The sequence below is a fragment of the Corythoichthys intestinalis genome, chromosome 16 (genome assembly GCF_030265065.1).
Source record: "Corythoichthys intestinalis isolate RoL2023-P3 chromosome 16, ASM3026506v1, whole genome shotgun sequence".
Classification (NCBI taxonomy): domain Eukaryota; kingdom Metazoa; phylum Chordata; class Actinopteri; order Syngnathiformes; family Syngnathidae; genus Corythoichthys; species Corythoichthys intestinalis.
The window spans coordinates 46,731,411-46,755,812 of NC_080410.1; the positions used below are offsets into that span (position 1 = coordinate 46,731,411).

General features: G+C 37.9%; 1 protein-coding gene across 2 annotated transcripts in view; it reads left to right on the forward strand.

Annotated features, from left to right (window-relative positions):
- The window catches only part of arhgap44a (Rho GTPase activating protein 44a), a 106,339-nt gene that overhangs the window by 21,277 nt on the left and 60,660 nt on the right, over window positions 1-24,402 (forward strand). For both annotated transcript variants that reach the window (XM_057861254.1, XM_057861255.1), the window contains exons 2-4: window positions 20,900-20,939; window positions 21,022-21,141; window positions 21,217-21,293. In XM_057861254.1, coding sequence (XP_057717237.1) covers window positions 20,900-20,939; window positions 21,022-21,141; window positions 21,217-21,293 — 237 coding nt within the window. The remainder of the gene's footprint in view (window positions 1-20,899; window positions 20,940-21,021; window positions 21,142-21,216; window positions 21,294-24,402) is intronic.

Consider the following 24,402-nt stretch of genomic DNA (forward strand, 5'->3'; position numbering starts at 1 on the left):
CTTTTCCAAGGTTTAAAAGTCCCAGACCGTGTGCGCACCCTGGGCTATTTTAATAGCATCCACAAAATGCTGTTATGTAAACTGTCCTTGCCTGCCTTCCCACCTCTTGGTATGCAAGTGTGTCACACTCTCAAGGAGCATATGGTCGCCGACAGCTAACATGAGCGTAGCTGGCCTTTGCTGAGGTAGCAAAAGCTGCTCACTTTTGTAGTCCTGTTCAGAAATTCATACATTTTCCCTGTGATTATTTGTTCTAGAACGCCATCGGTGCCTCTCAGAGAGTGACACATTAGCCATAAAGAGTCTTTGTTTTGGGTCGCCAAAGGACAGATGATGCCATGTCGGTCCCAATCGCCGTTTAACAGCTTCTTCCTCTCTTAAAGAGCCCACGCCCACTTGAAAATGAAAAAGAGGCGAAGTGAGAGGAGCAGCACAGCCAGGACAGATGGCGCTTTTGATTTGGTCTCGGCACACATTTCAAGCCTGTCGCAAACGATGCGAGTCGCAGGTGTCGAGGCCGACTTGTTGGCTGTGAGATCAACTCAAAAGGAAGTGTTGATGCGTAACATAGAACTTTGGCTTAAGAGTCAAAACCTTTAACTAAGTGAATGATCACACTATAAAATATACAATGGGGCAAATAAGTATTTAGTCAACCACCAATTGCGCAAGTTCTCCTAGTTGAAAAGATTAGAGAGGCCTGTAATTGTCAAAATGGGTCAGCATCAACCATGAGAGACAGAATGTGGAAAAAAAACAGAAAATCATATTGTTTGATTTTTACAGAATTTATTTCCAAATTGGAGTGGAAAATAAGTATTTGGTCACCTATGTTGAGGTAATTATCGAGGTTTGATTGATTAAATATTTGCTTGATTGATTGATTGAATATTTGCTTGTGCTCATATATACCATAGACACTACATATTGCCATATTTTTCTTACTAATATAACCAGTAAATGATTATTGCTTGCTATACCAGGTTGTAGTATAATGCTTAAGTGTTACAAAGAGTAAAAGAGGGTCAGGATGACAACTGCCTTGCTTCATGGCCGCATCATTGCGTAACTAGACCTTCCGAGGCATCTTCAGCACCTGGCGTCTGGACTTTCATCTAGACCTTCGAGGACGATTTTCCATCCGAGGACATCTTCCATGGCCGCAGCGTTACATAACTGAAGTGTCTGGGTCATTTTGACTGTTTACATGATTGTTTTGACTGTTTACATGATTGTTTACATGAGCTCTTGCTTACACACGTGTATTTACTTAGTTCCACCTACATGAACACACATATCCAATCGAAAACCACATGGGTGTCTCCAGCTTGCTCTCCCCTCCCTTAGGGCGACACCCCATTTTAGGACAAACCCCTAAATAAAATACCAAGGAGGATTTTTTTCTTTAGATCAATTTTGGTGACTGTCACTAGTCACTTTTTGCTCTCCTTGGCCAAGAAAACTGAGTGTCTTCTCTCCTAATTTTTGGGTAATTTTACAATGTCTACCTAAGGATCTATTTTTGAACTTGACAACCTACAAACAAGCAAGATTTCTGGCTGTCAAAGAGGTCTAACGAGGTCTAACGAGGCTCCACTCGTTACCTGTATTAATGGCACCTGTTTTTAACTCATTATCAGTGTAAACGACAGCTGTCCACAACTCAGTCAGTCACACTCCAAACTCCACTATGGCTAAGACCAAAGAGCTGTCGAAGGACACCAGAGAAAAAATTGTAGACCTGCACCAGGCTGGGAAGACTGAATCTGCAATAGGTAAAACATTTGGTGTAAAGAAATCAACTGTGGGAGCAATTATTAGAAAATGGAAGACATACAAGACCACTGATAATCTCCCTCGATCTGGGGCTCCATGCAAGATCTCACCCCGTGGCGTCAAAATGATAACAAGAACAGTGGGCAAAAATCCCAGAACCACACGGGGCGACCTAGTGAATGACCTACAGAGAGCTGGGACCACAGTAACAAAGGCTACCATCAGTAACACAATGCGCCGCCAGTGACTCAAATCCTGCACTGCCAGACGTGTCCCCCTGCTGAAGCCAGTTCACGTCCAGGCCCATTTGCGGTTCGCTAGAGAGCATTTGGATGATCCAGTGGAGGACTGGGAGAATGTGTTATGGTCAGATGAAACCAGAGTAGAACTTTTTGGTACAAACACAGGTTCTGGTGTTTGGAGGAGAAAGAATACTGAATTGCATCCGAAGAACACCATACCCTCTGTGAAGCATGGGGGTGGAAACATCATGCTTCCTGGCTGTTTTTCTGCAAAGGGACCAGGACTACTGATCTGTGTAAAGGTGAGAATGAATCGGGCCATGTATCGAGAGATTTTGAGTGAAAATCTCCTTCCATCAGCCAGGGCATTGAAGATGAGACGCGGCTGGGTCTTTAAGCATGACAATGATCCCAAACACACAGCCAGGGCAACAAAGGAGTGGCTTCGTAAGAAGCATTTCAAGGTCCTGGAGTGGCCTAGCCAGTCTCCAGATCTCAACCCCATAGAAAATCTTTGGAGGGAGTTGAAAGTCTGTGTTGCCCAACGACAGCCCCAAAACATCACTGCTCTAGAGGAGATCTGCATGGAGGAATGGGCCAAAATACCAGAAACAGTGTGTGGAAAGCTTATAAAGAGTTACAGAAAACGTTTGACCTCCGTTATTGCCAACAAAGGGTACATAACAATTTATTGAGATGAACTTTTGGTATTGAACAAATACTTATTTTCCACCACGATTTGCAAATAAATTCTTTAAAAATCAAACAATGTGATTTTCTGTTTTTTTTTTTCCATATTCTGTCTCTCATGGTTGAGGTTTACCCATGTTGACAATTACAGGCCTCCCTAATATTTTCAAGTGGGAGAACTTGCACAATTAGTGGTTGACTAAATACTTATTTGCCCCACTGTATACTGTATAGGGATCTAGGAGGCCATGTCTCGGCACACTTGCTGCTTTTATGAAGCAAAACAAAAGTTTACGTATTCAAAACAAACAACCGAGCAAAAAAACTATTGCATGTCACACTCAGCACTTTATTTGCTGAGTATATTATTTATTTATTTGATTAAACTCACCTGAGCGCCACGAAAGAATGTTTTCCAAGAGTTTAAGAAGACACCAAGTCACCGCGCTAAATGCTAATGCTAAAGCTATGCTAAATCTTATGTCTCAATCCAAAAATAAGTTGCTTCAAAAAATATACATATTTTCAAAAATAAAAATAAAACATAACTAAAATAAATAAAAATAACTTAAATTTTAAAATCTTTTAAAATATTTTAAAAATATATATATAATATATATATATATATATATATATATATATATATATATATATATATATATATATATATATATAAATTAAATATACATATTAATTTAAAATATTTTAAAAACAATTATTAAATTTGGATCTCACAGCACCACTAAATTTGCTTGTTATGTAACATATTTTTGTATTTGAAGTACATTTTTTTGTTCAATTTTCACACTACTCTCTGTAGGCGACAAAACTTTTGTCTTGCCAAAATTTGACCTTTATGTCTTCATTAAATCTAGGAGGCCATGTCTCGGCACACTTGCTGCTTTTATGAAGCAAAACAAAAGTTTACGTATTCAAAACAAACAACCGAGCAAAAAAACTATTGCATGTCACACTCAGCACTTTATTTGCTGAGTATATTATTTATTTATTTGATTAAACTCACCTGAGCGCCACGAAAAATGTTTTCCAAGAGTTTAAGAAGACACCAAGTCACCGCGCTAAATGCTAATGCTAACGCTATGCTAAAGCTACAAGTTAGTTTAGGGTGTAATGATCACTCAGCACAGACATTTAAAGGCTAAAGCAACATTACATAGCCAAGACAAGAAAACAAAACTTACCAAGCAGCACCTGACACGTTTCACAAATTAAGCCTGGAATGAGCACACGCCTGTGTGTGAGGCGCGTTATTAATTATAGTACTCACTGACAAAAATAACGCCATTAGTAACGCTGTTATACTCTAATGCCTTTATTAACAACACCGGGTGTAATGATAAACAGAAGTCCGTGGTTCGGTACTTAACTCGGTTAGGGGGTCACGGTTCAATACAATAGGAAAAACAGACTTTTTTAAAATCACATTTGTATTCCGTTGAAGGGTGCCAGGCCATTAGCAGTCAATAAAAGCCAAGAAAATGTTTGCTTTCTGCTACCATCTAGCGCTCGCATCTAGAGATCTCAATTATTCCGACGTAGAAGCGTGACCTACTTTTGCTGGACAGATACAGTAAAGTGGCTTTTTCTGTTTTGGTGGCCGCGAATCCCCTCTCCGGTTCGTCCGTGCGGCATCTCTCGGCACGCGTGTCTTTTTGTGTCTGCGTGCGCATTGTTGGCTCTAGATCTCATGCCAGTCGGTGCCCTGGGCTGTGGAACCCTGCTGAGGCCCAGGGCCATCATTCTGCTCCACTGCCCTCCTCCCCTTGAAGCGTAGGACCAAATTGGTGGGTGCTCAGGCCCGCCGAGGCCTTCTCTGCTGGCCTAAACACAAGAGGAGCTGACCTACATTGATGAGCTAAATTTTGATATTTCTTAGGCCACGTTTACACAAGAACGCAAAAGTGGCGTTTTGCCGTTATTTTAATTCCGTGTTTACACGACCGTTACGTGTGGGGAAAACTGCGTGCATACGGAAGTGCAAAAGTGCATGAAACCTCAAATTTGCCGATGTAGTACTCATTCCCAATGTGCAGGTGGCAGCATACGCGGAGTTTGGCTTTTGGGACAGGAGGGGCACAACATGTTAATGACCCCGAAACGCAGTGTCAGCAATAAAATTAACTTACAAGAATATTTATAATACCGAATTGGCCCGAATATAAGACGGTGTTTTTTGCATTAAAATAAGACTGAAAAAGTGGGAGTCGTCTTATATTTGCTGTCTAGACGTTATACCCATTCACGACGCTAGATGGCGCCAGATATCATTGACGCGATGTTCTGTCATGACCGATCTCAGCTACTCTCAAGTTTAACCCGTTTGCATTATTTTATTGCAATGTTTTTACTTATTCAGATTTGTTTCAAGACTACAGTTAGTTAGACTTCACTTTGATGGTTAATGCAGTTATTGCAATTTTTTGTTTTATCACAATAGATTGGTTTATTTACATTTCAAAAACCGGAAGCCATTCGTTTATGAATGTGATTACACTTTAGTTTACATATTTAAATGTTCAGATATTAAGATTTGAATGAGGCAAAATACCATGCTTTTTCTCTCAAATATATTGTTATAATCCTTTGTTTCAGATGTACTGTAATTATTTTCTCTTTGAAAATTAATTTGGTGTTCAAAAAGTCTTTTTCAAACTTTAGTCCTGAAAAGAGGGGGTCGTCTTATAAACAGGGCCGTCTTATATTCGGGCCAATACGGTATGTTCAATGAAAAAAAAAAGTCGCTTCAATCAACAACAACAACAAAAAAAATGTGTTTGAATGCAAAAATACATTTGAAACTCAAAAAAATGCTTTTTCTGCGATTTTTTTCTTTTTTATTGGAGTCAAGTTTTTTTTTTTTTTTTTTTTTTTTTTTTTTTTGATTGAAGCAACTTTTTTGATTGATTTGATTTGTTTTTGGGCCACATTTTGGCTGGGATGTTTTTATCTTAATCTTTTGTCTCAATCCAAAAATAAGTTGTTTCAAAAAATATATATATTTTCAAAAAGAAAAACAAAACATAACTAAAATAAATAAAAATAACTTAAATATTAAAATCTTTTAGAATATTAAAAAGAAAAAGAAAAAAAAAAATATATATATATATATATATGTAATAAATATATATATATGTCATAAATATAAATTAAATATATATATTAATTTAAAATATTTTTAAAACAAATATTAAATTTGGATCTCACAGCACCACTAAATTCGCTTATGTTATGTAACATATTTTTGGATTTGAAGTACATTTTTTGTTCAATTTTCACACTACTTTCTGTAGGCGACAAAACTTTTGTCTTGCCAAAATTTGACCTTTATGTCTTCATTAAATGATAAATCTTTTTTCAGTGAAACAAATATATTTTTGTACATTCAACATCATTTGGGAGGGTCTTAGCTTTCATGTGAGCCATTTCTGAAACCAATTAAATAAGTAAATGTCAGTTTTTTAGCAATTGTTTCCACAAAATGGATAAGCAACAAGACTTTTGTCAGGGACTGTATTGACAACTTTCACTAGGCAAGGCAAGGCAAATTTATTTATATAGCACAATTCACCATAAGGTAATTCAAAGTGCTTTACATCACATGAAGATCATAAAAATCACATTTAAATTAGGGCTGTCAAATTATCGCGTTAACGGGCGTTAATTATTATTTTTTTTATTAATCACGTTAAAATATTTGACGCAATTAACGCACTAGGCCCGCTCAGACAGATTTAAATGTCAGTACAGTGAAAGGCCAACTTGTTAATTGTGTTTTATGGAGTTTTTCCGCCCTCTGCTGGCGCTTGGGTGTGACTTGCATATGTTATGTGGCGTAATGTCGCCCTCTGCTGGCGATTCAGTGCAGCTGATTATTTGGGTTTCGACGCGCTTTTCTGACGTGATTATATGTCGACGCGAACTCACACTAATAGACAGTGCTATTCAGACCAGCTAACGTCCGCATCCAGTATTCAGTGGCAGTTCTCATAGCCCCATCACACTGTTTGTGTCTAATACATGCATCGCTTGTGAGTTATATTCCTCCTTTGTTTATATTCATGAGCATTAGATAGTTATTGATGATGTGTATTTGAATTTGTTCACATATATGGTGAAAAGCAGTTACATTGTTAGATGCTTGTGAGCTAATTGGCTATTGCTACTGCTCAAATGGACACGTGTGTGTACATTTTATGTTATTTTGTGATTTATGCAAGTTATTGACACATTGCCTTGTTATTTTCAGTTTTACAAAAATACAAGAAACATGCTCCTGTCAAAAAGAGATGACTTCAGTAAAGCCCATGCAACTTTGCCACACCGTCTGATTTCTTTTTGGAACTCATGTTCTTTATCTGTCAATTTGTGTACTCACACACTTTGAGGACAGAATAGGGCTACTAGTTTATTTTTTGATTGAAAATTTTACAAATTTTATTAAAACGAAACATTAAGAGGCGTTTTAATATAACATTTCTATAACTTGTACTAATATTCATCTTTTAAGAACTACAAGTCTTTCTATCCATGGATCACTTTAACAGAATGTTAATAATGTTAACGCCATCTTGTTGATTTATTGTTATAATACACAAATACAGTCCTTATGTACCGTATGTTGAATGTATATATCCATCTTGTCTTATCTTTCCATTCCAACAATAATTTACAGAAAAATATGGCATATTTTATAGATGGTTTGAATTGCGATTAATTGCGATTAATTACGATTAATTAATTTTAAAGCTGTAATTAACTCGATTAAAAATTTTAATCGTTTGACAGCCCTAATTTAAATCAATACAACGTAAAAACCAAGACAAAAGATCTCATTTAATCACCAATTGAATGGAAATAAATAAATAAAAATAAAACAAAAACTACTACTACTAATAATAATTGAAATCAGCAATGGAGAAAGCACAAGAGGAATAGAAAACAAGTAGATTGAAATATGTAGACAGTTATGAATATGCAGTGCTAAACAAAAGCGTTGTTAGCCCTGATTTAAAAGAGCTAACAGTTTGAGCATACTTCAGACGTTCAGGTAACTTGTTCCAGAGGTGAGGAGCATAATAACTAAATGCTGCCTCACCCTGCTTGGTTCTTGTCCTTGGAACATGCAGAAGAACGGTTCCAGACGACCTTAGGGGTCTAGATGTTTCATAGGAATCTAACAAGTCAAGCATGTATTTTGGTCCAAGGCCATTAAGTGTTTTGTAGACGAGCAGTAGTGTTTTATAGTCTATCCTTTGACTCACTGGAAGCCAGTGTAGCGATTTCAAAACCGGTGTAATGTGGTCCAGCTTCCTTGTATTTGTGAGGACTCTGGCTGCAGCATTCTGTACTAGCTGCAGCTTCCTGACTGATTTTTTATCAAGACCTGTAAATATACCGTTGCAATAGTCCAGTCTACTGAAAATGAATGCATGCAAAGTTTTTACATGTCTTGTTGAGTCAGAAGCCCCTTAATTCTGGTTATATTTTTTAGGTGGTAATAAGCGGATTTAGTGACAGACTTTAGATGGCTATCAAATTTTAGGTCTGAGTCAATAATTACGCCAAGGTTTCTGACTTGATTTGTAGCTGTAAGTGACATTGTGCTAAGGTGCCTGCTTATCTTTGACCTTTCCTTTTTTGGCCCAAAAATGATCACCTGTCTTCTCCACATTTAACTGGAGAAAATTCTGGCACATCCATTCATTGATTTGATGAATGCATTTACTCAGGGAGACTAAGGGACTACAATCATGTGGGGACACAGAAATGTACAGTTGTGTGTCATCTGCATAGGCGTGATAGGAGATGTCATACTGTTCCATTATCTGAGCTAACGGAAGCATATAGAAGTTAAATAAGAGTGGTCCACGAATTGACCCTTGAGGGACTCCACACGTGAATTTGGTTCGTTCTGACTGATAGTTTCCGATTGACACAAAGAAATCCCTATCATGTAAAAGGATGTGAACCACTGAAGAATAGGGGTGTACTCACTTTTGTTGCCAAGGGTTTAGATATTTATGGCTATATTTTGAGTTATCTAGAGGGGAAAATAAAATGAACTCTAATATATAAGCTGCACACAGATTACTTTTCATTGTGTCAAAGTGTCATTTTGTCAGTGTTTGCCCATGAAAAGATATACTTAAATATCTGCAGAAATGCGAGGGATGTAATCACTTTTGTGATACACTATATCTAATTAAGTTGGTAATATTGCATTTATTTGCTATCATACCTCCTTAATGTGGTCATTTAGGAGAGTCCCTCGTTATATAAACGGCCTGTTGTTGTTATGTTGACCTCTTTTAAGTTGGGGCCCAAGAAATTTTGTCTAACTTCTTTTGTGATTTGATTAAATTGAATATTTTTGAATCACTACAGTGGTCATGATAAAAATAGGACATTTTCAGAAGAACTCTGGTTCGTCAATGAGTTAAAAGGTGGAACAAGTCGCTTCTGAGCCCCCATATGGATTATTATGTGCGCTTTGGTGAAGTGTGAGCAGTGCTGCAGGGGCTGAGCAGGCAGCTGACCAACAGTAATTTATAGAGAGACATTCCTTACATAACAAGTGTCGCGCTTCGTGCGCGCATCGCTCAGATGCTCACTGGAAATGACTTACAGTGACTCGGAATGCGGAGCTGTTTGCCTCACGGTTCTGGGTTAGAATTGTCCTGTCACAGCTTTGACCTATTAGATCACAATCTATAAAATTACCCAGCAAATCGGTGGCATTCCTTGTGTACGTATCTTCTTATTGAACGGTTGCAGCCGGCGGGGGCTAGCTGGATTTCCTTGTGTAAATATTATCCCGACTAATTTGCTCATCGCGCCATTGATCGTTCGGTTGAGCTGTTCAACGCACTCCGAACGAGATTTTAATGCACTAATATAGACAAATGTGGGCACTCCAGAATCAATCAGGAGATATGGCTGAAATCCAACTCTTAATTCCTCAAGACATTTTGGACAATTTAGTGTTTCCAATTTGGTGGGAACACATTAGCAGGTCTGTATTGGTTTGCACTCTTACATTCTTAAAGGGAACCTCGGACTTAAAGACTTGCAGGCTCTAATAAGCCACAATTGTTCTCTTTTACTAAACTATGTTATGAGAAACACATAAACTATTGCCATTGATTTAAAAATCTATCATTTTTAGTACATTTTTTGACCTACGGAGGGCGGCATGTTTTATGTGCCTAATGGACGCTCGGGGTGATCACGTAGTTTGTCAGTTACTAGAGGAACAATACCGATCTTCTGTAATTCCTTCAATGCGGCAAGACGTCCAACACATACAGTGGGGAGAACAAGTATTTGATACACTGCCAAATTGGCACTGTATCAAATACTTGTTCTCCCCCACTGTACGTACATCAGTTAAAAGCGACAAGTACTCACTATTTGTGTTTTTATTGAAAAATACTTTTTGCATGTCTTTCCCTCTCTTACTTTTAAGGATTGTGTTTTCTTGTGGTAGCTTTAAAGCAGATTGTTGATCTGTTGACCACATTAGTCACGTAATGTGTTTAAACAACCCTTATTTGATATGACTACACTACCGTTCAAAAGTTTGGGGTCACTTAGAAATTTCCTCCTTTTTGAAAGAAAAAGAGTTTTTTTTCAATGGAAATAACTAGAGATGCCGATCGATCGGGTCCGATCACGTCATTTTCAAAGTATCGGAATCGGCAAAAAAATATCGGCCATGCCTTTTTTAAATATATATATATATATATATATATATATTTTTTTTTTTTTTAATTAAATCGTTTTCTAATTGTACACGTAAATTTTACAACGTTTTTAACGTTTCAAACATAATATGTTACACTCATCCAGAGTCTTTAGTTTAGGCTTAAGGTAGGGTTATCAAATTTATCCCGATAACGGCAGTAATTAATTTTTTAAAAAATGTATCACGTTAAAATATTTAACGCAATTAATGCATGCGCTGCAGGACCCACCCACGCATTGTCGCACTCAATCTGTCTTGGCGCCGTTTTACCTTTATAGAGAGATAAAAGGCAGTGTAAAATGAGTGGAGTGAATTTTGGCAGCCTTTGGAGCCTTTTTTTAAATTGGCTAAAGCCTTACTATCCCTCTCCCTACGATTAGAAATATCATGGGAAGCAATGTGCGGAAGCAAGGTAGCAAATGATCTTTTTCTTAACACCATATATTATTTCCCAATGCAGAGAAGATATATCAATTGATAGCACTACGCACAGTCATGGTTCCACTTCCCATCCTGCATTGGGCATGGCTACAGTATCATTTACTGAAAGCTCAACAAATACACTAGATGGCAATATTTAGTCACAGTATACAAAGTCACAAGTCTTTCTATCCGTGGATCCCTCTCACAGAATTAATGTTAATAATGTAAATACCATCTTGAGGATTTATTGTCATAATAAAAAAATACAGTACTTATGTATTGTATGTTGAATGTATATATTCGTCCGAGTTTTACTCATTTTTTTCTTAATGCATTGCCAAAATGTGTATGATCGGGAAAAATTATCAGGAATGATTGGAATTTAATCGGGAGCAAAAAAAAAGCAATCGGATCGGGAAATATCGGGATCGGCAGATACTCAAACTAAAACGATCGGGATCGGATCGGGAGCAAAAAAAACATGATCGGAACAACCCTAGAAATAACATTAAACTAATTAGAAACTGCAATTTCTGGAGAAATTACTCTGGGTCTTTGCTGTGTGGAGATACAGATCTTAGCCACACCCAAGTTGATTTGGGGACATTTGTGGGGCGTGGCCTGGTCATATCAGGTCATTTGGGGACATTTGTGGGGCGTGGCCTGGTCATACCTGGTCATTTGGGGGCGTGTCCTATTGATATCTGGTCATTTCCTGTTGATTTGGTGAGATTGATTTTTTTTGCCATTGAAAATGAAAGGGAAAAAATTTGGACGTCCATGGCCGTCAATGGCATCCAAGTACATTGGCATCAACAGAATGGACAAAAATGCCAGTCAATGGCATTAAACAAAGTAAATGCCATTAGAAATGAATGGGAAATTTGGACGTCCATGGGCGTCAATGGCAGAACCCTCTATGAGTGTCAGTGGAATTTGGGAAGTTTGGTGAACATGTCCTATTGATGTCTTGTCATTTCCTCTTGATTTGGGGACATTATTTTGTTTTTTTGCCTTTGAAAATGAATGGGAAGAAATTTGGACGTCCATGGCAGTCAATGGCATCGACTTACATAGGCGCCAATGAAATCCAAGTACACTGGCATCAACAGAATGGACAAACATGCTCATCAATGGCATTAAACAAAGTAAATGCCATTGGAAAAGAATGGGAAATTTGGACGTCTATGGCCGTCAATGGCAGCACCCTCTATGAGTGTCAATGGAATCGGGGAAGTTTGGGGGACACATCCTATTGATATCTGGTTATTTCGTGTTGATTTGGGGATTTTTTTTCCCATTGAAAATGAATGGGAAAAATTTTGGACATTCATAGCCGTCAATGGCATCGAGTTACATAGGGGTCAATGGAATCCAAGTACATTAGCATCAATAGAGTCGACATACATGGCCGTCATTGGCATCAATGCAATGTAAATTCCATTGGAAATTCCATTTGAATTGAATGGAAAAGTTCCCATTAAAAATGAATAGGAAAGTTTTGGGAAAATTTCCGGGGAACCGTAAATTTTTTCCAAATTCTGTATGCAACTTTTTTGCCCTTTTTGAAACTTTTTCTTTTTTTCGAAAAAAAAAAAAAAAATCACTAGTGTTTTGTCAAACTACAGAATTGCACATTAATTTCACAAAAGCAATAAATGCATTTAAAAATGAATGAAAATACCTGAACTTAACCCTAAACAGTAGGGGGAAAAAATTAGGATCTAAGTAAAACAAACAAACAATTGGCTAACTTGTATTGCAAAAACCGCTGGCTTAATTGCTATGAAATACTAGCGTTATTTTGTACAATGCCCTTAACAAATCGTTCAAACACATATTCCCAAAAAATGCAAAATATGCCTCTAAACTAAATAACGAATGCATAAACAAACATATTAGCTCAAACACAAACACACCTTATGTTGGTCTTAACAGGGAGCAGCTGGATCCAGCCATGTTAGATGAGTTACACCGTAATGGCCCGAATATAAGACGGTGTTTTTTGCAATGAAATAAGACTGAAAAAGTAGGGGTCGTCTTATATTCGGGGTCTAGACATTATACCCATTCACGATGCTAGATGGCGCCAGATATCATTGAAGCGATTTTCTGTCATGACAGATCTCAGCTACTCTCAAGTTTAACCAGTTTGCATTATTTTATTGCAATGTTTTTCCTTATTCAGATTTGTTTCAAGACTACAGTTACAGTTAGACTTCATTTGATGGTTAATGCAGTTATTGCAATTTTGTTGTTTTATCACAATAGATTGGTTTATTCACATTTCAAAAACCAGAAGCCATTCATCTACGAATGTGATTGCACTTTAGTTTACATATTTAATAGAGCTGTCAAAATTATCGCGTTAACGGGCGGTAATTAATTTTTTAAATTAATCACGTTAAAATATTTGACGCAATTAACGCACATGCCCCGCTCAAACAGATTAAAATGACAGCACAGGGTCTTAATGCACTTGTTACTTGTGTTTTTGGGAGTTTTATCGCCCTGTGCTGGCGCTTGGGTGCGACTGATTTTATGGGTTCAGCACCATGAGAATTGTGTAATTATTGACATCAACAATGGCGAGCTACTAGTTTATTATTTTTGATTGAAAATTTTACAAATTTTATTAAAACAAAAACACTAATAGGTGTTTTAATATAAAATTTCTATAACTTGTATTAACATTTATCTTTTAAGAACTACAAGTCTTTCTAACCATGGATCGCTTTAACAGAATGTTAAAGGTAATGCCATCTTGTTGATTTATTGTTAGAATAAACAAATACAATATTTATGTACAGTATGTTGAATGTATGTATCCGTCTTGTGTCTTATCTTTCCAATCCCACAATAATTTACTGAAAAATATTTTATAGATGGTTTGAATTGCGATTAATCACGATTAATTAATTTTAAAGCTATGATTAACTCGATTAAAAATTTTAATCGTTTGACAGCCCTAATATTTAAATGTTCAGATATTAAGATTTGAATGAGGCAAAATGACATGCTTTTTCTCTCAAATATATTGTCATAATCATTGGTTTCAGATGTACTGTAATTATTTTCTGTCAAAATTAATTTGGTGTTCAAAAAGTCTTTTTTCAAACTTGAGTCTTGAAACAGAGGGGGTCGTCTTATAATCTGGGCCGTCTTATATTCGGGCCAATGCGGTGTATATATATATTAGGGGTGTCAAACGATTAAAAATTTTAATCGAGTTAATTACAGCATAAAAATTAATCATAATTAAGCGCAATTAATCGCAATTCAAACCATCTATAAAATATGCCATATTTTTCTGTAAATTATTGTTGGAATGGAAAGATGAGACACAAGATGGATATATACATTCAACATATGGTACATAAGTACTGTATTTGTTTATTATAACAATAAATCAACAAGATGGCATTACCATTATTAACATTCTGTTAAAGCGATCCATGGATGGAAAGACTTGTTGTTCTTAAAAGATAAATGTTAATACAAGTTATAGAAATTTTATATTAAAACCCCTCTTCATGTTTTCGTTTTAATAAAATTTGTAAAATTTTCAATCCCGCCATTGTTGATGCCAATAATTACTTACACAATGCTCATGGGTGCTGAAAACCATAAAATCAGTCGCACCCAAGCGCCAGCAGAGGGCGACAAAACTCCGAAAAACAAAAGTACACATTTCACTGTGCTGTCATTTTAATGTTTGAGCGTGGCATGTGCGTCAAATATTTTAACGTGGGTGATTAAAAAAAATAATTACCGGCCGTTAACGCGATAATTTTGACAGCCCTAATACATACATATATATTTATATATATATATATATTTTTTTTTTTTTTAATACCCCCCAAAAATAATCACTTGCCCTAAAAGGGTTTAAACTGACACCTAGTCGAGACTATTTATCAAATACATCTTTCACGAGAGGTTCCCACTGTATTCTATGTACTGTAAAGCCTGGAAGCTTACGAATAATTCCAGCCCCACCCCCCATCCTAAATGTGTGCGCCTCTGTTGAGTCATCAGCAGCCTCAGGTAGAAGAATGGCAGATGGTTGGCGTTAATAATGAGCACACACTCGGCTGCTACGTCTCCCACATGTTTGCTTTCCTCCCAGGACTCATTCCGCGTTTGTATTGAGGTACTTCTCACTTCCAATAACAGAGACAAACACACTTCTGGAACTGTAATTGGATGCATTACCAGTGTCCTAAGAGGAATCACCATGCTAAGGTTGAAAGGCTTGTTCATTAAACGTCCCGACGCGTAGTAAGGCAAGTCAACGCCATTAAAAACCACGAACCACCTAAAGTATGTCTATAACCTAAAGTCTCATATTTTTTCAAGATTTTTTTTCTCTATGCCGTAGCGCTAAAATGATTCATCTGAACATGGAAAGGATTTTTTTGGCTTGCTCTTGGAACATTCCCCCAAAAGCAGCGTGCCAAATTTCTCTGATTTATTTTGGTCCCCCGCTCTTTTTCACAGCAATCTGCTGTCATTTTGTTTTCTCACACATTTCCTGCAGTGACCGAAGCAGCCTGGTTGTAGGTTGAGTCACTAATTTTGTAGCTCTACACTGTAAAAGTGTAATGTTCTATAAGTCAAGCAAATTTTTTAAAACTTTGAAGTAGGCTTAACTCAAATTCTTCAGTTTCCTTTTTAATATTCGTCTGAATCGGATAGACGATTATCAATGCATGAAATTGACGGCAAGAGACATCCAATCTATTTAAAAGTTATATTTTTCGGACATAGGTCTGAAGTAAAATATGCCGTGGCTGCAATGGTGTGTCAGCGCGACTTTTCTATTAGTGCGTTCAATGTGCCAATGCGATAAAAAAGAAATGTGACTTACCAAATCAAAATGCGACATACCAAATCAAAATGCCACATACCAAAATCCATTTTGCTACATAACAAAAAAAAAGTGCCCCCAACAAATAAAAAAGCCACATACCAAAATCCATTTTGCCACATAATAAAAATGCCACATATCAAAATCCATTTTGCCACATACCCAAAACAAAAAAAACCAAAAAAAAACAACAACAAAAAAGCCACATACCAAATAAAACTGCCACATACCAAAATCAATTTTGCCACATACCAAAAAAAAGCCAAATACCAAATAAAAAAGCCAAATACCAAAATCCATTTTGCCACATAATAAAAATGCCAAATATCAAAATCCATTTTGCCACATACCAAAAACGAAAAAAAAAAAAAAAAAAAAAAGCCACATTCCAAATAAAACTGCCACATACCAAAATCCATTTTGCCACATCACAAAAAAATGCTACATATCAAAAAAAGTGCCACATACCAAAAAAATGCCACATACTGTAAATAAAAATGCTACATACCAAAATCCATTTTGGCACATACCAAAAAAAAAAAAAAAAAAAAAAGCCACATACCAAATAAAAAACCCACATACCAAAATCCATTTTGCCACAAAAAGTGCCACATATCAAAATAAAAATAAAAGAAGCCACATACCAAAATCCATTTTGCCATGTCATAAAAATGCCACATAACAAAATAAAAAAAATGCTACATATCAAAATAAGTGCGACCCCCCCCCCCAAAAAAAATAGCCACATATCAAATAAAAATGCCACATACCAAATAAATTTTGCCACATCACAAAAAAAAAAAAAAAAAAATGCTACATATCAAAAAAAGTGCCACATACCAAAACAATGCCACATATATAAAAATGCTACATACCAAAATCCATTTTAGCACATACCAAAAAAAATGCCACATACCAAATAAAAACCCCACATACCAAAATCCATTTTGCCACATCACAAAAAAATGCTACATGTAAAAAAAAGTGCCACATACCAAAAAAATGCCACATACTGTAAATAAAAATGATACATACCAAAATCCATTTTGGCACATACCAAAAAAAAAAGCCAAAATCCATTTTGCCACATAACAAAAAAAAAAAAAAAAAAAAAAAACCAAAGTGCCACATATCAAAATACAAAAAAATGCCACATACCAAAATCCATTTTGCCATGTAATAAAAATGCCACATACCAAAATCCATTTTGCCACATAACAAAATTTTTAAAAAATGCTACATATCAAAAGAAGTGTAACATACCAAAAAAAAAAAATAATAATAACAAATAAATAAATAAATGCCGCATAACAAATAAAAAGGCCACATACCAAAAAAATGCCACATACCAAAATCCATTTTCCCACATACCAAATGCTCTGCTGCAATACTCAGAGCAAAATACACACAAGCGATTCGTACCATATTTTCCAGACTATAAGCAGGGGTGAAAGTGGGCTGGAACGGGTCGGAACACCGTTCCGGTATGAGATTCTGGGTCGGAACGCTGTTCCGGTATATGGTGCTTTGATCTCGGAAATATGACCTCAACTGTCAAAACCCTTTGTAAAAAAAAAAACAAAAAAAAACTGCAAGGCTGCCACACATGCAACTCATCCCTAAGAAGAAAACAATCTACCAATCAAACAAACCAAGCCAAACATGTTCATTCAAGTCTAGCCAACCCAGTTCAAATGCAATTGACGTTAAAGGAATCTGAAAAAGAATCTGACCTTTTAGCCAGATTGCCGGAATCACGCCAGCCGAACTGCCGCCACCACGCTAGCGCAATTCCACCGCCCCGGGGCGGCAAAACTCCGACAACCTTGCCAAAAGGCCAAACTCTGCACGTTCACCTTAACGCCGAGTTATGCTTCTGCGGCAGACCTGCGCCGTCAGAGCAGACCCGATTTACGACCCTTCGCCGTAGTCTCTCGTGTTCCTCCACAATTTTCTGACTTGTGCGGCGTCAACGCATGGTGACGTAGCGCAAATTGACTGTGATTGTTCCGCTCAGACTGTTGTTTCCGGTTCAGCACGAAATCACCGCCATTGTCAAACATTATTCTGCTACACACAAAAAATTGACCAAATTTTGACTGATTTTGCAAGGCCCATAGAAAATTCTGTTCTATTGCTATATAAACATGGAACCCACCAAAAGAAAGATTTTCTCTTCTTTCAGCAGGAAAAAAGTTAGTTCATATCTTTTTCCATTCTTTAGAAATTAGCATTAGAAAATAGCTTAGTTTGAGCAATTTTCCAATTTCCGATGAAAAAGGAGAAATTGAGCTTTTTGTGAAAGCATACATTTCAAACATAATTTTGACTTTAACACAGCTATTTTTTGGTTTACTTACATCCCAAAAATCTGAATGTTTTCCTTTTACAAAATAACATAAACAACAAGACAAATAGAGCTTTGATAGCAAAGTAACAATTTATTTACACATAACTAACTGAGAGATGACGCTGTTGTGGCCGCGACAGCGGGGCTAAACTTTTCCCTCATCGCCGCCTGTCTCTGCTCGGCAAGCAGCACGGACTCAACGGCATCGTCCACTGCACTGGTGGTCCTGGTCGTTCTGCTCGGTCACCCAGCGCCTGGCATCCCGGGCATCCTCCCGGTTGTTCTGCTCGGTCGTCCGCCGCCTGGCATTCTGGACGTCCATTCGGTCGTCTTCTGTCGGCGCCCCGGCCATGCGGCCCGGCCGTTCGTTCTGTTACATCAGGTTGTGGGTCTTACCAAAAGCGCTACTGCCCTCTAGTGGACAGTTTTATTGCTTTAAAATTGATTTTCTGCATTGTGCTTTGGAGCTAAGTTGAATCAGTACCTAGAGATATCGCTTGTGAAAAAAAAAACGTAAAAGACGTATAAATACTTCTTTGGGACACTGAAACAATTACAAATAGAACGTATTTATACGTTTTTGGGAGCAAATGAGTTAATGTGTGCATATGTCTGCAGTGAGTGTGACATGTCACACTTCAAGTATATGAAGAATAAAGCACAGGTTTGGTGTCAAAAGAGTTGTTTTGCTGTTTAATTTTCAACAAGACAGTTCACACACTTGATACATCATCACTGATTGAGAGTGCCTCTGTGCTTTTATGATAACGTGTTTACCATCAAGGCTTCCAACACAGTTTGGGAAGTTCCATAGCCGCCAGAAATCTGCTATGGCTTGCCACTGGCTGGTTGTAGGACACAGCAAAATAAAATCGGGCTGGAGTGCTGTCCGACACCAGTATGAAGCTAGCCGCCACAGCTTGCTAGCTTCCACCCGAGACTAGAAGTCTCTGTGCTGCATCAACAGTCGGACAGACCACCTCCGAAACCATCTTCTGCGTCACCTGCTCCTCAACATTTGTATGATCAACATTTGTTGTTCAATGTTGATAAGCTGGAGATCCACATTCAAGCGTTCCAGCTCCGTTTGCATTATTTTGTAAACGGAAGAAAACTAGAGGAAGTCGACAAGTGTCCCCCAAAACCCTACAAACACAACACCACACCCCTCTAGAGGCTAGGTGGTGAATTACAGAGCAATGCGTTCCCTTGCCGCAGAACTATCGACTGCTCATTGACACATAGTCGCTTTGCGGTCACCGCAACGCAGAAGCATAACTCAGGTTTTAGTCTTAACCACTTGAACTGACTCCATTTTCAAAGTTGGAAAAAGGCTTCGAAGCACAAGTTGACACTTTATTCATGACGACAGCGATCAAACGACAAAGCAAAAAACAGCAAAGAGACCCGGGCGTGGAGGCAAACTGGATCCAGGGCCACTATATCACAAGTCAACAAAAGGTTTCCGAGAAAAATGACAACGATTAGTTAAACATTCAGTCTTTTAAAAGCTCTGGTGAGGCGGGCTGTGGTCCGAAAGAAGGGTGTGTTTGGGCGTTGTTTAGCATTATTCTCTGTTGTGGATTGGGTGGGAGAGTTTCGGGGGTTACTGTATCAGGGCAACGAGAGTTGAGGATTTTGCCATCTTCAGCACCACGTGAGTGCTGAGTGTTCACTTCGTGGTTGTGGGTTCCTCCATATCAGATGATCCTCGTGGCAAGATGAGATTTCCCACCATTTGTTCTGGACTGTCCGGAAGAGCTTTTTGTGGGATTTGGTGGTGCAGACGTGGGCTTGTAGATGTCTTGCCTATCACCTGGTTGTCTTCCGTATCAGATAATCTTCGTGGCAAGACAAGATGTCCCACCATTTGTTCTGGACTGTCCGGAAGAGCTTGTTGCGGGATTTGATTGTGCAGACGTGGGCTTGTAGATGTCTTGCCTATCACCTGGTTGTCCTCCGTATCAGATGATCCTTGTGGCAAGACAAGATGTCCCACCGTTTGTTCTGGACTGTCCGGAAGAGCTTATAGCGGGATTTGGTGGTGCAGACGTTGGCTTTTAGATGTCTTGCCTATCACCTGGTTGTCACTGTCAATCTTGCTCAGTCAGCTGCATGACGCCCGTGTTGGGCTTCCCTGGTCAGAAGGCGTCCTGTATCTTTCTGTCTTTATCTGCCCGTTGTGTTGGTGCTGCCAGTTCTAATCGTTCCAAGTCTAATTGTTCTTGATATCAACTACATTCTTTTTTTCTTTAACTATGATATAAATGCTATTTATTTTAGAGTGGGTTAGAGTAATACAAACAGTTGAAGGAGATAGTACCTTTTCTCGTAGGCACTGTAAAAACTGTTTGCATGATTCTAACACACTTAATATAATTAATCAGGGAATAGTATTGTTTCTCGTATTTACTGTTTGACTGTTTATATTACTTTAACACACCCAATATAAAATAAATAGCACTTATACCATAGTTTAAGGAAATCAAGCTGAATATAGGGCATAAGAGATACATGACACCTTCTTATCACGGAAGCCCAACGTGTGCTTCATGCAACGCTGACGCTGACAAGCCCACGTCCGCACCACCAACTCTCGCAATCAGTTCTCCCAAACAGTCCAGATCAAATGGCGGGATGCCCTGTCTTTCACTTTCAATCGCTTTGAATGAGTTACAGTAGGTCAATGTGTCATTTAAGAATGTGGAAATGGGAAATGCTCAGAATCTAATCTCAAACCACTCAAGTAAAGTAAGTTAACTGCTTGACTTTTCTGTTTCCAGAGCCGAAAAAACAGAAGTGTTAAGTGAAGACCTCCTGCAGGTAAGGAGTGCAACGTGATCGCACGCTTATGTGAGGCGTCTGCACGTGGTCTGGGCGATTTTAAAAATGTGCGCTTTTGCAGGTGGAGAAACGTCTGGACCTGGTCAAGCAAGTGACGCACAGCACACACAAGAAGCTGACGGCTTGCTTGCAGGGTCAGCAGGGGGCCGACGTGGAGAAGAAATCGGTCAAGTCGCCTTCTGTGAGTACTGCGGATAGCAGAAAATTCTGAATTTGCCATGACTGTAAATTATTTTTTTTCCCTCTTCTATGACAGAAAAAGTTACCACTCACCATTCTAGCACAGTGCATGGTGGAGGGAGCGGCAGTATTGGGAGACGACTCCCTCTTGGGGTAGGGATTTTTTTTCAAGAGAATTTTCAGTTGGCCAGAAATACCTCCGTGAAGTTGGCCACCATAAGACACAAATTTTTATCAAAATTTTGTCAATTGTTTGTACTATGGTTGTGTTTGTTGGTGCTGCTATTGTTTTTAAGATATTTACAATTCAATCTGAGGTCAATCAGCCCCCAATTTTGGCTAAAAATGGTGTCAATCGTTTATGCTTAGTTTGTGCTGTCAAAATTTTCGTTTGTGCTGCTATCGTTTTTTAGATATTGCGATATAAATTTCAAGTGATGACGTCAGGCAGCTTCCATCTACGGAGGAATGATGCCATATGTTTGTGCTAGGTTTGTGCTCGTTTGTGCTGCTATCACGTTTGATAGATACAGGTAGTCCCCAGGATACGACGTACCCAACTTAAGTGATTTCGACTTTATGACACCAGAGTCCGCCGTCTTGTCGCCAGTCTTTTTTTTTTTTTAAAGTCGCGTAACAGTGTCTTTTCCGCCACCTCTCAGTATTGATGATAAGTACAGTACAGTGATCCATCATTTTTTCGCGGTTAATGGGGACCAGAACCCGCCGCGATAAGTGAAAAACCGAGAAGTAGCGCCCACCCTAAAAAAAAAAAAAAATTCTGTAAGTCACGTCATCACTCGAAATTAATATCTGAAGCTCCCAATTTACTGCAAAATGGACCTGAAGGGGTGCCATTTGTGTGCTACGCAAAGACTTCACTATCAGCTGACAGGACAGGCGGCCAATCTGTAGAGGGCCTAATTTCAAAGACTTAAAACTAAAATATTTTCAAAACCAAAGCCGCTAGCGACCTAAACCTGAAACAGACACCTTAGGCATATGTGAGTCTCCATGAGCAGCGACTTAAAACAATTCAAAGTCGTTCCCGAATAAAATCCCAATTAATTATTTTTTCATACAAGTATAACAAAACTTGAAATGGCTATAAAATGCTCAAACTTTATGGTAGATGCACAAAAATCCCCAAATGCAGAGATAATCACCCATATTTTAGGATCAATAGCAATATGTAACATATACAGTATAAGTTTTTGCTCAAAATAGCAACTTAAAGTTTTCAATAGCTAATAAATCACTCAATTTCCACATCAGAAACTTAAACCTTGAGGAAAGCATGCAGAATCGTCTTGATTTTACTCAACAAAAGCAAAATTAGCATTTTTCTATGTACAATCTCAATTTATTTAGGTTGAATTCCGCTATTGTGTTGAGTAGAGATACAAAATCCAACATGGCGGCCGTCACAAAACAAAGAGCTTCTTAAGTAGATAATTCTTTAAAATAAATGCATAAATCGCGGAATTTCAATAGATATGAACGTAAAACAGTCTAGATTCTTGGTTAAAAGCAAAAAAGAACGGGCAGTTATCGTTCACTTTACGTAAATATTTCAAGCCAAAGTTACGGTATTGTTTAATCCAACATGGCGGCCTTTACAAAATAAAGAGCTTTTTAAGTTGAAAATTCTTGCAAATAAACGTTTAAATCGGGGAATTTATCTAGCTATGAACGGAAAACTGTCTAGATTCTTGGTTAAAAGCAACAACAACAACAAAAAAAAACGGGCAGTTATCATTCATTTTACGTATATATTTCAAGCCAAAGTTAAGGTATTGTTTAATCCAAAATGGCGGACTTCACAAAACAACGAGATTTTTCAGTTGAAAATTCATGGAAATAAAATCTTAAATTGCCGAATTTCTGTAGAACGTGAAACAGTCTAGACTCTTGGTTAAAAGCAAAAAACGGGCAGTTATCGTTCATTTTACGTAAATATTTCAAGCCAAAGTTACGGTATTGTTTAATTCAACATGGCGGCTGCATGAAACAAATAGCTTTTTAAGTTGAAAATTCTTGCAAATAAATGCTTAACTCGCAGAATTTCTATAGATATGAACGTAAAACAGTCTAGATCTTTGGTTAAAAGCAAGTAAAATGGGCAGGTATCATTCATTTTACGTAAATACTTCTAGCTGAAGTTAGGCTAATTTTTTCCATTCATTTCATTGTATTCACAACATTTCACCAGCGCATGCATGGTGCGAAAAATATGTAGTATTTACCTTGAATCCTCGACCAAATTACTCTTAAGACACTCCTGGCTGCTTGTATGCAGTAAAACCTTCGTCCTAATTCCACCTAAATCTGGTATTAGAACGCAGCGTGTGTTTATCACAGTGAATAGTGAAAGCCACCTCAACGCTCAATGGGTCGGCCCCCTACGGGAAGGCGTGGTGCAAAGTCTGTGGGAGTTGTCTTGTCAACTGATGTTGGAGTCTACGGTGCTACGTTTGCGATAGCTGTTGGGACACCCCTCTGTTTTTGAGAGAGTTGGTACACTCAGTCAGCTTTTTTGTTTGTTTTGTAGCACAAACCAGCACAAACAAAGCGTAAACGATGGACACCATTTTTAATCCATTTTTAATCAAAATGGTGTCATGTCTCGTAGTTCTTGTTAATGTTTCGTTCTTGTTCATGTAGGATTTTCTGCTTTTATTTTGGTAGTTGCGTTCCTCCTTGTTTTAGCTTTACTTCCTGCTCTTTCCAATCATGCTGATCGTATCCACCTGTGACCCTGTGTATAAATAGTCTGAGTCTGCCCTTGCCCTTTGTCGGTTTGTCTGGTATCCTGCCATGTCCTATGCCACCACCTTATGTAAGCTTTTTTTGACTAAAGATTTATGTTTGAAATCAATGCCTTTTTGTTACTTTGTGGACTATACTCGGTTTTTGGTGTCCAGCAATTACTGTTATTTTTTGTTGTCTCCTGTTTTTTTCACCTTATGGACTGGGAAATAAAGATTTTTGTCTGAACTGAACATTCGTGCATTGGGTCCTTGGTGCAACCTTGTCAAATAGGGGGGTGGTTGACATCTGATTGACTTGTAAAAGAATTCGAAATATCTTAAAAATGATAGCAGCACAAAAGATTGACATCATTTTAATATACTGTAAATTTGCATCTGATGGGGCAGCGGGCAATTTCACAGAGGTGCCAGACATCCATCTACCGGTATTTGTGAATGTGAACAATTTTTTAATTTTTTTAACTGTGTCCCTTTTCATTGCATACCGTAAA